The 14010-nt window shown below is 51.2% G+C and overlaps 5 protein-coding genes across 5 annotated transcripts, besides 1 other annotated feature; all 5 read left to right on the forward strand.

The window, feature by feature from the left end:
* Nucleotides 1–243: 243 nt before the first annotated feature.
* Nucleotides 244–1480, forward strand: BO66DRAFT_444099 (glycoside hydrolase family 5 protein; the record flags this gene model as incomplete). Its single annotated transcript, XM_025651566.1, has 6 exons — nt 244–340; nt 394–449; nt 496–648; nt 695–759; nt 810–907; nt 951–1480. The coding sequence occupies 6 exons, from the start codon at nt 244–246 to the stop codon at nt 1478–1480; spliced, it is 999 nt and encodes a 332-aa protein (XP_025498143.1).
* Nucleotides 1481–2827: 1347 nt separating this feature from the next.
* BO66DRAFT_396242 (SUR7/PalI family protein) lies at nt 2828–4469 on the forward strand. Its single transcript, XM_025648425.1, has 3 exons — nt 2828–3164; nt 3221–3676; nt 3734–4469. The coding sequence occupies exons 1-3, from the start codon at nt 3027–3029 to the stop codon at nt 4139–4141; spliced, it is 1002 nt and encodes a 333-aa protein (XP_025498144.1). The 5' UTR covers nt 2828–3026; the 3' UTR covers nt 4142–4469.
* Nucleotides 4470–5857: 1388 nt separating this feature from the next.
* On the forward strand, nt 5858–8782 carry BO66DRAFT_444101 (uncharacterized protein; the record flags this gene model as incomplete). The annotated part of the gene is made up of 2 exons (XM_025651567.1): nt 5858–7434; nt 7501–8782. 2 exons carry the CDS (start codon nt 5858–5860, stop codon nt 8780–8782), a joined length of 2859 nt encoding a protein of 952 aa, XP_025498145.1.
* A 195-nt stretch (nt 8783–8977) lies between these two features.
* BO66DRAFT_336557 (ankyrin repeat domain-containing protein) lies at nt 8978–9325 on the forward strand (the record flags this gene model as incomplete). The annotated part of the gene is made up of 1 exon (XM_025644292.1): nt 8978–9325. A coding segment is annotated over one exon (348 nt), but the record flags the coding sequence as incomplete, so codon positions are not given.
* A 1200-nt stretch (nt 9326–10525) lies between these two features.
* Nucleotides 10526–10750: a sequence feature (Protein overlapping with rRNA (BO66DRAFT_336533, RAH64324.1) was converted to a misc_feature.).
* An 815-nt stretch (nt 10751–11565) lies between these two features.
* Nucleotides 11566–13561, forward strand: BO66DRAFT_464752 (uncharacterized protein; the record flags this gene model as incomplete). Its single annotated transcript, XM_025652476.1, has 2 exons — nt 11566–12277; nt 12346–13561. The coding sequence occupies 2 exons, from the start codon at nt 11566–11568 to the stop codon at nt 13176–13178; spliced, it is 1545 nt and encodes a 514-aa protein (XP_025498148.1). The 3' UTR covers nt 13179–13561.
* Between the last annotated feature and the right edge of the window lie 449 nt (nt 13562–14010).

The following is a 14010-nucleotide window of genomic DNA, read 5'->3' on the forward strand; positions in this document are numbered from 1 at the left end:
GGGAATGGCACCGATGATCGTCGAGGATCCGGGTTGCTACCAGCACTACTGCACAGCTGGATAGAGGCAGACACGTTGATCGTTGTGTCAGGTTGCGGTATTGATGGATGTGCAACGGTAGAGGGTCCGTCGACCGCTCCGTTCTACATTTGGAAGAATCCGCACGGAATGGAAGTATAAAAGTCGGACGCTGTTGTGGTTGTTGGGAGCGCAAGCAACAAGATTGCACAGTCGACAGGCATCATGAAGCTGCTTAACCTACTCGTTGCTGCTGCCGCGGCCGGCAGTGCAGTGGCGGCCCCGACCCACGAACACACGAAGCGGGCTTCTGTTTTCGAATGTATGTTGTCCCCATCCGAGATACTCCCAGTTGATGAGTGCTCATAACGATAGGGATCGGATCCAATGAGTCGGGCGCCGAGTTCGGCACCGCCATTCCGGGAACTTGGGTGCGTTGAATTCCCATGACAAGACTCACCTCGTTGACTGGGCCAGGGTATCGACTACATCTTCCCGGATACCTCCGCCATCGCGACTCTCGTCAGCAAGGGCATGAACATCTTCCGCGTGCAGTTCATGATGGAAAGATTGGTCCCGAACTCGATGACGGGGTCGTATGACGAGGCCTACCTGAACAATCTCACGACGGTGGGTCGAGCAAGCACTCCATGATGATCGAGGCTGATAAGGTTAGGTGGTAAATGCAATCACGGCTGCGGGTGTCCATGCCATCGTAGACCCTCACAACTATGGACGATAGTGAGTGATGAGCTCCTCATCTCGCAATTCAACGTCGCTAACCGCCCCAGCAACAACGAGATCATCTCCAGCACCGCCGACTTCCAGACCTTCTGGCAGAACCTCGCCGGGCAGTTCAAGGACAACGACCTGGTCATCTTCGACACGAGTAAGCACCCCCCTGCCACCGGCGGTCCGTACTGACATCACAGACAACGAATACAACACCATGGACCAAACCCTGGTGCTGGACCTCAACCAGGCGGCGATCGACGGCATCCGGGCCGCCGGCGCCACCTCTCAGTACATCTTCGCGGAGGGCAACTCGTGGTCCGGAGCGTGGACCTGGGCGGACATCAACGACAACATGAAGGCGCTGACCGACCCGCAGGACAAGCTCGTCTACGAGATGCACCAGTACCTGGACTCGGACGGGTCGGGGACGTCCGGCGTCTGCGTGTCGGAGACGATCGGCGCGGAGCGCCTGCAGGCCGCCACGCAGTGGCTGAAGGACAACGGCAAGGTGGGCATCCTGGGCGAGTACGCCGGCGGGGCCAACGATGTCTGTCGCACGGCCATCGCGGGGATGCTGGAGTACATGGCCAACAACACGGACGTGTGGAAGGGCGCGGTTTGGTGGGCGGCTGGCCCGTGGTGGGCGGATTACATGTTCAGCATGGAGCCGCCCAGCGGGCCGGCTTATAGCGGGATGCTGGACGTTCTGGAGCCGTATCTGGGGTGAGCTTGCGTGGTGTAGAGGACGAGGTGCTGTACATATTCGAGGATGTTCTTGGCGTTGACCTGCGAATGGTTATGTAAGGGATTGACATCATAGACGAGAGCTGTACTCCGTACTGATGGTCTGTCCCTTTCAGCCTTACTGAATGGATGCTCTAGCCTGGCTCAATGGGAAGGTTGAGCTCTGCTGGTTCTTTTGACTTTTGAGCGTGAAGACAGCGTATGTGTGTGCAGTTCCACGGATCGAATTGAGGGGGTGCCCAGAATAGAAGTCAATAAACCAGGGCATCGGCCTGAGACAGCCAACGTAAGCTTCCCGGTGACAGCCAAAGTTTGCCGGAGGGAGGAGCAGTAACCGGCTTGTCGATCAGCCACTGATGGTCTCGACGACTCTTTCCTGTCATAACATCGTTGCCATGTTTCCAAGTCGAATGCTTTCGTATCTACTGCAACAAATCGCAATTTTGGAGCTGCCTTGAAGTTCTCTTATTGTGCAGGAGATATCCTCCCCGCTTAGTCAGGCGAATGTTCCTGTTGGGTTCCATGGAACGCCGCAGATGAAGCCAAGACGTGAGGTGCGTGTGTCGAGGCTTAGACGCAGAATCTGCAGCGAGGGTACGTACGTCTCCCCGGATTACAATGCTGATGTCTATCTGTGACCATTGAGATTAATGTTGCCAAGAGGATAACGGGGAAGCCTAAAACTCCTGTTTTGCTTTTCCTGGGCCTTGGGCAATGGGCTGACTCGTCCAACTTCTGGTGGAATGTGAGTGGAAAGGTCGATGAATAATAAACTCATCAACATGATGATCGCTGGAGTCGATCCACTGTGTATCAGATAAGTTTGACCTTCTGGGGCGGGCTCGGATCCTTCGTCTGTGATATTTGACTTTGGCAGTCGTGTTGCGACTGTGCTAAAAGCTGGGGCTGGAGGGGTTGGTTCGAGCTCCCCCCAAACCAGGCAGTCCGTTTCTAGCTATCCGTACTCGTACAATGGCAGGGTCTGCTACGGAGTACATCTTGATAAGATGGACTGACCATAAGACCATAAGACGCGTATTTACGCAGCCACAACTGACGTGGCGGTAGGGCTGGTGAGTCTCCGCCACGAGGGTCTGGCGGTGTCAAAAGCCCTCAAGCAAAGAAAAAGAGCAGTGAAGGGACCCACTCGTCCCGTGTTGCGGTGGAAACATTAAACATTGCATTATCGAAATAGAAACAAGCGTGGCGTAGTTGGTGCGGCACATCTCGTGATTGGTCCGCTGATCGACTTGGCTGTAAATTTGCTCCCAACCATCCGCATTATTTGCTTGCTGCTGACTGCGCCTCTCTCTCTCTCTCTCTCTCAACTCTACATCATCCCGGCGATCCTTCGGCTCACCCGTTTATTTACTTGTTTAAAGCCCAGCCTCTGTCCGCTGACTCCAGCCTTTTCTCACTCTCTTCCTTTCTTCAACTTTCCTGCCAACTTTGTCCACTCTCAACCTTCCCTGGACAAGTTTTTTCAAATACCAAAAACAGCATCACACTTTCAAAAAGTCATCGGCACCATGGGTAAAGGCGGTCGCATTGTCTGTATCTTCACCCCATATGTCCTCACCATCGCCTCCTTAATATGTATTATCATGGTGGGGCTGGGCTGTACCAAATCCAGCTCCAGTACCTTGGATAGTCTCTACTTCTTCAGAGTATGTATACCATGCGCCTGCATGCATTTACATGTGCCGGACTAACCTCAATCTAGATCAACCTCCAAAACATCACAAACGGAACCTCATCGACGACCGCGAAAATCACCTCGGCCATCAGCGATCTCGCCGGTGTCTCGGATGGCGACCTTTCGGCCGCATTGGAGGAGATCGAGGAGCAGTACAACATCCAGGACTTCTACACCGTCGGTCTGTGGGGTTACTGCTCGGGCAACATCACCAACGGCAACGACTACAAGACGACCAACTGCTCGAAGCCCGAAGCTGAATTCTGGTTCAACCCGTTGGAGGTGTGGAACTTGGAAGAGTCCGGTCTTGAGAACGCGCTCTCCAGCAGCGTGAAGAAGGAACTGAAGGTCTACAAGAGCGTCTCCAAGTGGATGTTCATCGCCTACATCATCGCATTCATCGCCACCATCGTCGAACTGGTCGTGGGTGTCTTCGCCATCTGCAGTCGCTGGGGAAGCTGCGTGACCACTCTCGTCTCAGCTGTATGTTCTGACGCATTCCTCCCATTCCGTACCCTCCACTAACAAACCCGCCTGCAGGTCGCATTCCTCTTTACGACAGCCGCCTCCGTGACGTCAACCGCCCTGTTCGCCGTCCTCAAGGGCGTCTTCAAGGCCGAGCTGGAATCCTATGGCGTCAAGGGCCACATGGGCAAGAACATGTATGTCGCCACCTGGCTCGCCGTCGCCTTCTCGCTGGGTGCCTCCCTGTTCTGGCTCCTGAGCACCTGCTGCTGCTCCGGCCGCTCCCCCTACAACCACCGCAACACCGCCCGCGCCGTCACGGCTGAGAAGGCCCCCTACACCTACGAGCCCCTCGGCCCCTACGGCCAGCCCCAGCAGCCCGCCTACACCAACACCGCCTACCCGCCCCCTCCTCCCCCGGGCCACGTTCCCATGCAGCAGAACGGCCGCACCAACGCGTACGAGCCTTTCCGTCACGTCTAAGCTGCGTCGGAAAGCTCTTTTCATTCATCGAATGACATTTGGGAAAACGGCGTTTCGGTTGAAAGAACCCGGAGATAATGACCTCTTACAATCATGATGACATACCAATAAGCCTCTTATTCAACTGTTGATTGGGGCTCATGTTGGTCTAATGACGTTAATGCAAGCTGCATCTGCAATTGAGAGTTGATTCGCTCTAGACTTCGTATCTCCTCACATTCATTTTGATATGTACATTGCTTCATTTGCTTTTATCTTATGATACCTGCTGCTCCGCGGCATTGTTTTTGTACCTATAGATGGGAAATTTAAAACTTATCTTATCGCATGAGTTGTCTAGTAGTGTCTCGTGGAAGTTGATAGACGCATATCTCTGACTTTCTGGGTCTGTTCTTTTTCAACGCTAGAAGCTTATTTTCAGTTTGCTGCAGTGATTACTTTGTATACCTTTATTATGTAGTTTGGATCGGTCCCTAGGCACGCGCCACGAAGATCACAATGAAGGTTTCTCTTTCACGGGTCAGTTCCTTCCAATCGTACAACCATGCTGGTGAAGGGGCACGGAAAGAGCCGAATCAGGAAGGCGCGCAATCCGACGGACCGAGTATAAACCCCCCCTCCTCTCCCTGGCACCCAGAATTGCGCAGATTCGATTTAGCCCGGCGTTCATCCACCAGCCCATGGGCCAGCATCTTGCGCTCTTCACTTAATTAATGTGAGTCTCCATCCGTGTTAGTCACATTCGACCGAAAAGCCCTCCACTTGCTTCACTCTCTCAATTTGACTCTACCCCATACTAGCTGATTTTCTTCGTCGGTGTCCGTCCATCACTTCCTACTGCCCTTGTCGTCCAGCAATGCCATCAGCTCGAGGCATACCACTATTTCCACGCATCACGACTAAGTGCTGGGATGTCGAAAACAGCTATAATCACCAGATGTAGCGATGAACGCCTCAGAGCAGCCATAGCTAAAGTCTTCCAATCGAAGGGCTTCCGCGTCTTCGTCGGCTGTGCAACCAAGCCAAGGGCAGATCGCCAGCTGGAATCGATGGTATCGAAATCGTCGAAATGGAAGTGATATCTGTCGAATCAATTCGTCACTGCGTCAACACTTGCGAACCGAACAGGAGAACGGCTGGATGTGCTTGTCACCGACGCCCACGTCAGCATCATATTGCCCCTTCTCGACGCCTCTCCCGACGAGTATGATAACATTTTGGTCAAGCATAGCCCGTTCATGCGTGTAGGAGGGATGAAATCAAGGCTGGGAGGATTACTTTCTTCAATAATGGTATAGATTGTCGAGTTGTGTTCCCCACGCGGGCCAACGCTGCATGAGAGCGAGCATCATCATATATCATCAAACTGGGTGTCGGCTTTGACGAGTGGTTCCAAGCAGATCTTTGATTCAGGAATCCTATTCGCTCGGTCACAGTCACAATTCCCAAAGGTGCATGATTGGCATTTTGGCCTGTTTTAGGAGCTCAGATGAACGCCCAACGAAGAGCAGGGGTGAGGCGCTAGATATGCACCGCCACCGCGTGACCTGATGAGGTTGCCTGGCATCGACGCCTTCTCGTCACCTCAAGCCACAGGTGCTTGCGCTCTCGATTTTGTCGGACAGTACACGCTTCGAGCAATAACCACCAAAGAGACTCCCATCGGAGGTCGCTGTGCCAGATATTATCATTTATTGCTTGCTCCTGACCACGCACATGGCCCTTCAAATACCACGCAAGGAGAACAAAAGCCGACAGGACGGGGACCCCACGGAGTCCCTGACAAAGGCATTAGCCAGTTTCAAGCAGGTTCTAACAACTGAGCAACGGAAACAGTTCGAAGATAGCACGACAGTCCCTGATGCGGGGAGTGTCCTGTTTTTTGTCGCCCAGCTTGATGCTGAGAACGCGAGCAAGACCAGGCGAAGCATCGCCCCTCGACTATGTACCTTCCTGACTGCAACACAGCAGTTTGCGGGGGCTGTGGAAACATTCGTCAGCTCCCATCCGGAGACGGCGGCCTTAATTTGGGGTGGAATCAAGACCGCCATAACCGTGGCCAGCAACGTCGCCTCTTATTTTGACAAAGTTACCAACATGATCAAGGACATCGGTATTACCTGCCCGACCATCCAACAATTTGGCCAGCTTTACCATGGACATGTTGGTCTTCAGCGTTCATTGTGTGACTACTATGCCGTGATAGTTGAGCTATGTAGCAAGGTCATCGAGGTGTCTCGTCGAGGATCAGCCTTGCAGACCATCTGCTCCATCTGGAGTCCTTTCGAGTCCGAGTTCAGCCCATTCTTGGAGCGACTAGCTTCAACCAGGAAGCAGGTTATGTTGCAGGTCTCTCTTGCCTCAAAAAAGGCTAACCAAGAGGCAAAAATGCTGCTGGAATATGAGAGCAAGGAAAATTCCTCGTACAGGTCATCTGCCCTGAACTTTTTCAGCAATTCAGCACACCACCAAGAAGAGGCGAGGCAGTGGCAGATCAACCAGATAAAGCGAGAAAAGGCGTCCTTGAAGATCAAAATCCGACAGCATCTGTCCCCCGTCGACCACATACCACCTTGGAAACGAGTTCTAAAGCAGCGAGTCCAATCAACCGCCGAGTGGCTACTGCATGACGACGCATTCCTTGAATGGAAGGCTAGTCCAGAGTCATCAATCCTTTGGTGCTCTGGGACGATGGGCATGGGGAAGACAGTTCTGATGTCTAATGTGGTCTCTTTTCTACATTCGGCCCGACGTGAAAATGATTATGTTGCGCATTTCTTCTGTCAAGCAGACAATCAGCCATCTCTTTCGGCGCGAAACATCGTCGGTAGCATTTGTCGCCAGCTGCTTGATTCGTTGATTGAGGGCAGCAGTCACGAAGATCTGCTCTCGATTGAGCACGATTGTGAAGGTTTGGACACGAATGAAACCGTACAATTCCTCCTCTCGAGAATGCTCAAGGAGCGGACGTACTATATTGTCCTCGATGGAATAGACGAGTGTGAGACGGTTCAGATTCGAGAAATGGCAAGGGCTTTGGAGATGCTCTCCCAAGGAAAGGTCGGGACGTTGAAGATTATTTGTGCGGGTCGTCCGGGCCTTGAGGTGGATTTGTTCAAGTGGGGCCGGCCACAGCATCGCGTTGTGATTGATCAGGGGAAGCTCAACGTCGATATGGAACGATACATCGCTGCAACCCTATATGATTGCTTGGAGGATGGGGAGCTGGTCCTTCAAGATGAGGATATTATCACAACGATCGCGGACGCTTTACTGGAGGGCTCCCAAGGAATGTAAGTATAATATCCAGGGACCAGCCATTGTGTTGAAGTTGAAAGCTCTAATCGGATCTCACTTAGGTTTCTTTGGGCAGGTCTATGTATCAGAGATCTGTGTGAAAATAACTGCGATGAAGACATACTTGATGCGTTGAACCACCTTCCGCGTGGCTTGGCTGACCTTTTCGATTCAAAGATTCGTCGAATCCAGCAGGGAAAGGGTTCCCACCATGCAATGGAATTGCTTCAATACTGCGGTGTTGTGAAGCGCCCACTGACCATTGAGGAATACCGGGAAGCTTTAAGCATCTCCCTCGGCGAAAGGTCTCTGAACACAAAGCGGCTACCCAATGATATGAATCGGATTGTCCGTGGATGTTTCGGTTTGACATTCATTGATGACGAAGAGCATACAGTTCATTACACTCATCATAGTGTCAAGGAACATCTCTTCCCCACTAAGAACAAGGACCCCGCAAATTTTGACGCCAAAAAAGTCAATGAGCACTTTGGCTTTTTGTGCATGACGTATCTGAATTTCACCAATTTCAGTCATCAGTTAGTGAAGGCTGAGAAAGGGCTCGTGATTGATCCTCTCTTCCTTGGCGCATCTTCAGTCTATCCTGACATCTCCCGCAAGAATAGAATGTTATGGAAGCTGCAGTCGTCTTGGAAGAGGCGATCACCACACATCAACGTGCGTGATATCGAGAGAACTCTGGAGTCTCTTGGAGACCCTAAGTACCATGGATCTTGTCCAACAGACGCGATGCAGATTGGTGCCTTTCTTGTTTATGTCAGAGACCATTGGTTCCTCCATTTGAAGGACTTTAGACCAGATGACCAGGGGATGTGGGCTCTCTTCTGCAAGTGCATTGAAGATGAGTCCCTACCTTTAAGTCGACCTTGGGACCTGGAAGTCCAGAGTAGCTCAAGAGGCAGCTATGGGTTTCCAGCAACCGAGACATTCGTCGAGGACTTATCTGTTTTTATTGAACCTGACCAGCCAGAGCTGGCGTGGACGCTGAAGCACAAACACTCTGCCTTGTATCTTTACTTGACAATGATGAGAAACCGCGCGACGTCTTCCAAAGAATTTGATTCGTTCCCAGCATTGGACGATGTAACCAGCTATCGATGGCTTGAAATCCTTATTGAGATCCCCGCTTTCAAAAAAGCCTGGGGCGAGGCTTTGTTCAGGGTGGCCTTTCATGATGATGGACTTTCCGAAGCAAAGAAGTTCCAGGTTTCTCTCACATTGCTTCGTAAAATGCACCAAGTCGATGAATTGGAAGCCCGATTTGCCCTTGGAATAGCTTTGCGACACGCACTTTGCGCCGATAAGATGTTGGGGTTTCTGTAGTCTGTCGACAAGGCGTTCTACCCGGGCTCTAGAGTCATCAACGACACACTGAACGATTCCAAAGCCGACGCCTATTTCACTAGAATTGGCGTTCAACAGAGAGCTCCATTACTTATCCTATCAATTATAAATAAGCCATGGTGGTTCGGAAGATCAGAACTGCAATACAATGCTGATGCCAAAAGCAGATTGCAAATGGTGAAGGACCTTGTGGCTTCAGGGGCGGAAGTCCACCTGAAAGACAAGAAGGGGGATACAGCTCTTCATATTGCTGCACAACTGAAAGAAGATGGGCCGGAGGTGATCGAATATCTCCTTAGTGTCGAATCGGACGTCAATTTGGCAAATGACATTGGGCAAACAGCGCTTCACATTGCTGTGTCTGTAGGTCAAGGAGAGAATGTTGAGGTTCTTGTTTCCGCTAGTGCGCTTATGAATTTGAAAGATGAGAAAGGCGCGACAGCTCTGCATGAGGCTGCAAAGATGGGAGAAGAAGGACCGCTTCTGATCGAGTGTCTCATTAGTGCCGGGTCAGAAGTCAATTTGACAGATTGCGATGGGCAGACAGCCCTTCACATTGCTGCTCTGCACATTCGAGAAAAGAATGTCAAGGCTCTTGTCTCTGCTGGGGCGCTTGTCAACTTGAAAGACAATGTGGGCGATACCGCTCTTCATAAAGCTGCTGTATCGCGAGGCGGCTCCAAAATGTGGTCTTCAGTCACCGAGTCTCCCCCCAATGGAGTAATATACACTCTACATGGAACAGAACAAGAGCGCACCAATATCATGAGGTTTCTTATGAGCGCCGGTGCTGACATCACCTTGCCAAATTGTCACGGTGAAACACCTCTTCATATTGCCACATCGTTGCACTTTAATGCTGAAGTGATAAACGACCTTGCGACTGCCGCTAATGAAACATATCCGGAAGGAACGCCTTCTCTATGCAATCTGGGTGAACGTCTCGCCAATATTGCTCAGTCAGGTGCATGGTCTGCCGTCAAATTGTTGATCATGAGTGGGGTAGATGTCAATATTCCAGAACGAGACTTGGATAGAATAGCCCTCCATTGGGCGAGTGAACAAAACCAGAAGGATATAGTCTTACTACTGCTTGAACATGGAAGTGACCCGAATACACTCGATTATTCTGGCCAAACAGCATTGCATTGTGTTGCGGAAAGAGGATTTGACGAGATAATGGCATATCTGTTGAAGGTAACTGATGCTTCAATTGTCGATGCCAAGAAAAGAACAGCCCTGCGATGCGCGAGAGATAGAGCCCACGCTTCCACGGTGAAGATGCTCCTACCGTTTGCTGGTCCGAGCGACGAACGGGTCGACAACCAGGGGTTAACATTGCAATATTGGAAGAACATGCTAGATGATGCGGCTGATTAGTCTTAAGAAGAATCTGTCTGTTATGACCATCAAATGTAATGAATAATTTGTTGCTAGCTATCCTCAAGCCCCAATGCTATCCTTTATGCTTGGATTGCCTGGCTCGAAAGTTGAACAAAACTTGCTGTCTTCTTATATGTGCGTATGTCACCCAGCTGGGTCTGGGGAGATTGTTACACCTTCGAATACTCGGGGGTTCGGCCATCTTCTTAATTGATCATGGAATATCTAGACACACCCGCATCAATGCAAGTTTACATCTTCTACTAATCTACCTGACCAAGTTCGACAAGCAAGTGAAGTGCTTGCCAAAAAAAAAAGACAAAAACATACAACAGAAGGGATTCGCTGGTGGTCACCCACCCAACTACTAACCTCCCGGCGTGTGGCTTGAGTACGGCTGAGCGGACGGGAAGCCCTATTTTCCACACCCTGTGGTCGTATGTGCTTGATGAAGTGGTGGAGCAGTATATATGCATGCCAAAAGATGAGGCCATCCTACAGGAGGCGGGGGAGCACTCCAGGCTGAGATACACTGGGTCAGATCTCACCCGATCCGTATGCTAGGTATGTGATTTGCTCAAATCCCAACATCTACTCTATTCTTCATTGATATACTGATTACTGTTGAATAGTGTACTGAAGTCGCTGAGCCATTTGAAAGCGGATGCTAACATATCGAGTCCTCATGCATCAAGAAAAGCGTCTGTCGAGTGAGTGGCCCATGCCCGATCCCGCCGAGTCGACGGTGGAAATTGTAGCCATTGTGTATGGTCCGGAAGAGGTGCGCGATGAAAAAGTGTGTGCGTATTGTTACTCGCCGCTTGAAAAGGAAGAGAAGATCCACTGGACCAACGAGAACTTTGGCGGCGATACCTGGGTCGGGGGAGCCAAGACAGGCACAATCTACTATGCAACCGATGGTGGCTCGAAAGTGGAGCAGTGCATGGGTCGGGAGAACCAGCGGACTGAGTGGAAGGTTTGGATTCAGACCGGTGTCTAGATGGGAGGTGAATTGCTGTGGACTTGGGAGATGCAATCGAAAAACTGCATGAAGCATCGCTCGACGAGCATTAACCTCTACTCCCATGTTCATTACCATCATGCACTGACAGGTAGTTACCCCTTGTAGTAGCCTATCAAACTCTTGTGGATATAAAAGTCCTTGTATCCACGATTGGCAGCGAGCAAACCCAACTCCGATTCATTACCTTCAATAGGCTACCTAGGTACCTAATCAGGTAGTCCCAAAGAGCACCTCAGGCGGGCTTAACCGCTTACCAGATAAGTTAGCTCTGATTGGTCACGGGTGACCGAGAAACCTCCATCCCGATGGACCACAAACACGTGCCAATGTACAAGATTGGAGGTTCAAAACAATCATGACTGAAATCAGTGCTTTGCCCTCCGAAATCCTCTCTTCGATTCTGACACAATTAGGCTCAGCCTCTTTAGCTTCTTATGCCAGTGTCTGTAGAAAATGGCAGGTGCTGATTGAGAAGCAGACCTTCTCCCATCTTCTTCTAACTTCTGACCGGTTGGGTGACTTCAAACGGATTATCTCTTCTAGTTCACACCGGCGCTGCTTGATTCGTTATCTGGATCTGTACATTCTGCTTCCTGCCTACGAGATTGCTGCACGGACCCAGTTGGAAAGCCAAATAGATCGCCAGAAAAACAATGAGGCCTTCACCCAGACCATAGTCTCTTTCTGGGATATTCTGAGTACATGGGCTGAAGAGGATGTTGCAGGACTTTCGCTGAATATACGTGCCAGATCTTCTAGCGATTGTGGTGCCGAGCCTGATGAAAAAAAACGTATGGCTCGTCGGCGATGGGGCCGCAAATTCCCTAAGAAGGACTGGTTAGACTGGAGATTCTATCAATCCTACCTGGAGTTGATAACAAATCCGGCTATATTGCCCGAGCTCAGCTGCGTGACGCAATTTATAGTTACATGCCGTGGTCATCGTACGATCGCCCCAGCGACAGTCTCCAAGTTGTTATCGCGGCTTCCTGGGGCGCAGATAGTTCATGCAAGCCTGTCAGACAATGAACGAAAAGATCCAAAGCTGCGGGATCAACTCCGGAATGGTACTGTACTACCTTATTCTGACCGCGATGATTTACTTAGGCTGAAATCAAAAACTCGCGTTTGTTAGAATTTGCCCTCACCGTATCGAACTGGCCAAGCACTATTCAACACCTTTGTTTAGAATATCCGGGACTTCCTCCAGCAGATGGACATTTCCCCCCTTTGAGGCGGTCGGAGCCTTGGGCTGACCCGCTCAGCCTTGCTCTCAACCATCTGACGCAGCAGCTGGTGACCGTCGAGCTTGACAAGATTATGATCGGCCCTGAATTCTTCTGGCCGCCGCTGCACCACCCTTATTCAGCACCGCCCCGATGGCCACGGCTCACCTCATTGAAACTCGTCTACCAAGCGGTGACGCCATCAGGACAGTGGCTGTTCGAGAAGGACCCCCGCTGTCAACCGTATAGTTCGTCTCAGCGGGAAGATGTCTACGAGTGTGGAACAAGGGAGGACCCCCGAACTCCGGCTCCCCAAGACCGGTACCCCGACGCCTTTCGGAGTAAGCCGGCGGATCTCCTCAACGACCTCCATCGAGCAGCCGGCCAAGCGGCCCAGCATATGCCTACTCTGAAGACTATGTTTCTGCAGGCCATCCCCCAGCTATATCCCCCTGGGATGGCCCATCTCCACACCGAGGCGGCCACGGAGAGTCATCCGTCGCCTGCCCACGACACCGGCCATTGGTTCCGATACGATCGAGGTCGCTCCACGGCTACGTGGGTCAGCAGTGGGAAGTTCTCTCTGTTGGCGGACACGGTGAATACTTGGAGACAAGTCGGTGCGTTACATGGGCATGCGGATTTCCATCTCGAGGTAGGTTTTTATTCCCCTCGACGACTGATTTTCGGCCTTTTTTGGCTTCGGCAATCGTGTGGTGCTTTCATGATTCAGGGTAACTAACAACTCATTGCCCGTGCTTTGCAGAACATTAGTCTCCTTGGCTGCCATTGCGACTGGACGTTTGACAACCTGGTGCGGGAAGGTCGTCTGGAGCAAGAGCCGGGATATGTGAAGTGGCCCATGCCCTGAAGTATGGTTGTCTGGTCTTGTTACTAATGTGTCTTCTCGAGTATTGAACATACTATCCTTCACTGGGCATATTCCATGCATTCCGGTTTGGAATTCTCGGTGACAGGCTTCCTTGATAGCCTGTCATGTGACTGTTCACTGTTGCCTCAGGCATCAATAGCACTACATATTTAATTAACTCAGAGCGCAGGCCCGCAGGGCCTTCTTCTTCTCTTATGTTAAGTTCAGATACTACAGCTACTATTGTGGGTCAAAGTGCATGTCGCATATAGAAGGTGCGGCAGCTGTGAGCAGGCTCAGCACAGAGGATTTCCCTGGAAGCATGATATAGTGTGCTTACAGAGTATTCTTTGCTCTGTTCTCTGCCTCGATGCAACCGAGAGATGTCTCAGGACTCAGGCTTATTGAGTTGGTGTAGGGCGGACAACTTCATCGGCGGTCGACGTTTCCGGCGATAAGATGTTCTCGGATGGCTGTGGCCGAAGTACAAATAATCTCCACAAGGAGAGCATCTAGAATGGGGGCAAGCAGACACGCTAAACCGCAAGGGACAGTAAGACTTCTGCATGGCCGGCCCCTTAGTGCGGCAATGAAGATCCCTTACCGAGTAGCATGATTGGCGGGAACTGCAGGGAGCAGCCAGTAAGTTCCCCATAACGTTAGCCTTGACTTCATCAACCTCAGTGCTTCGGACATCCCTTCG

Source organism: Aspergillus aculeatinus (assembly GCF_003184765.1).
Source record: "Aspergillus aculeatinus CBS 121060 unplaced genomic scaffold BO66scaffold_83, whole genome shotgun sequence".
NCBI classification, from domain to species: Eukaryota; Fungi; Ascomycota; class Eurotiomycetes; order Eurotiales; family Aspergillaceae; genus Aspergillus; species Aspergillus aculeatinus.

Bases quoted from the DNA above. Each gene is read 5' to 3' on its own strand.
- BO66DRAFT_396242 (XM_025648425.1), top strand. From the start codon at position 3,027: ATGGGTAAAGGCGGTCGCATTGTCTGTATCTTCACCCCATATGTCCTC. The intron at 3,165-3,220 runs GTATGTATACCA...ACCTCAATCTAG, and splicing joins ATAGTCTCTACTTCTTCAGA to ATCAACCTCCAAAACATCAC. The intron at 3,677-3,733 runs GTATGTTCTGAC...ACCCGCCTGCAG, and splicing joins TGACCACTCTCGTCTCAGCT to GTCGCATTCCTCTTTACGAC.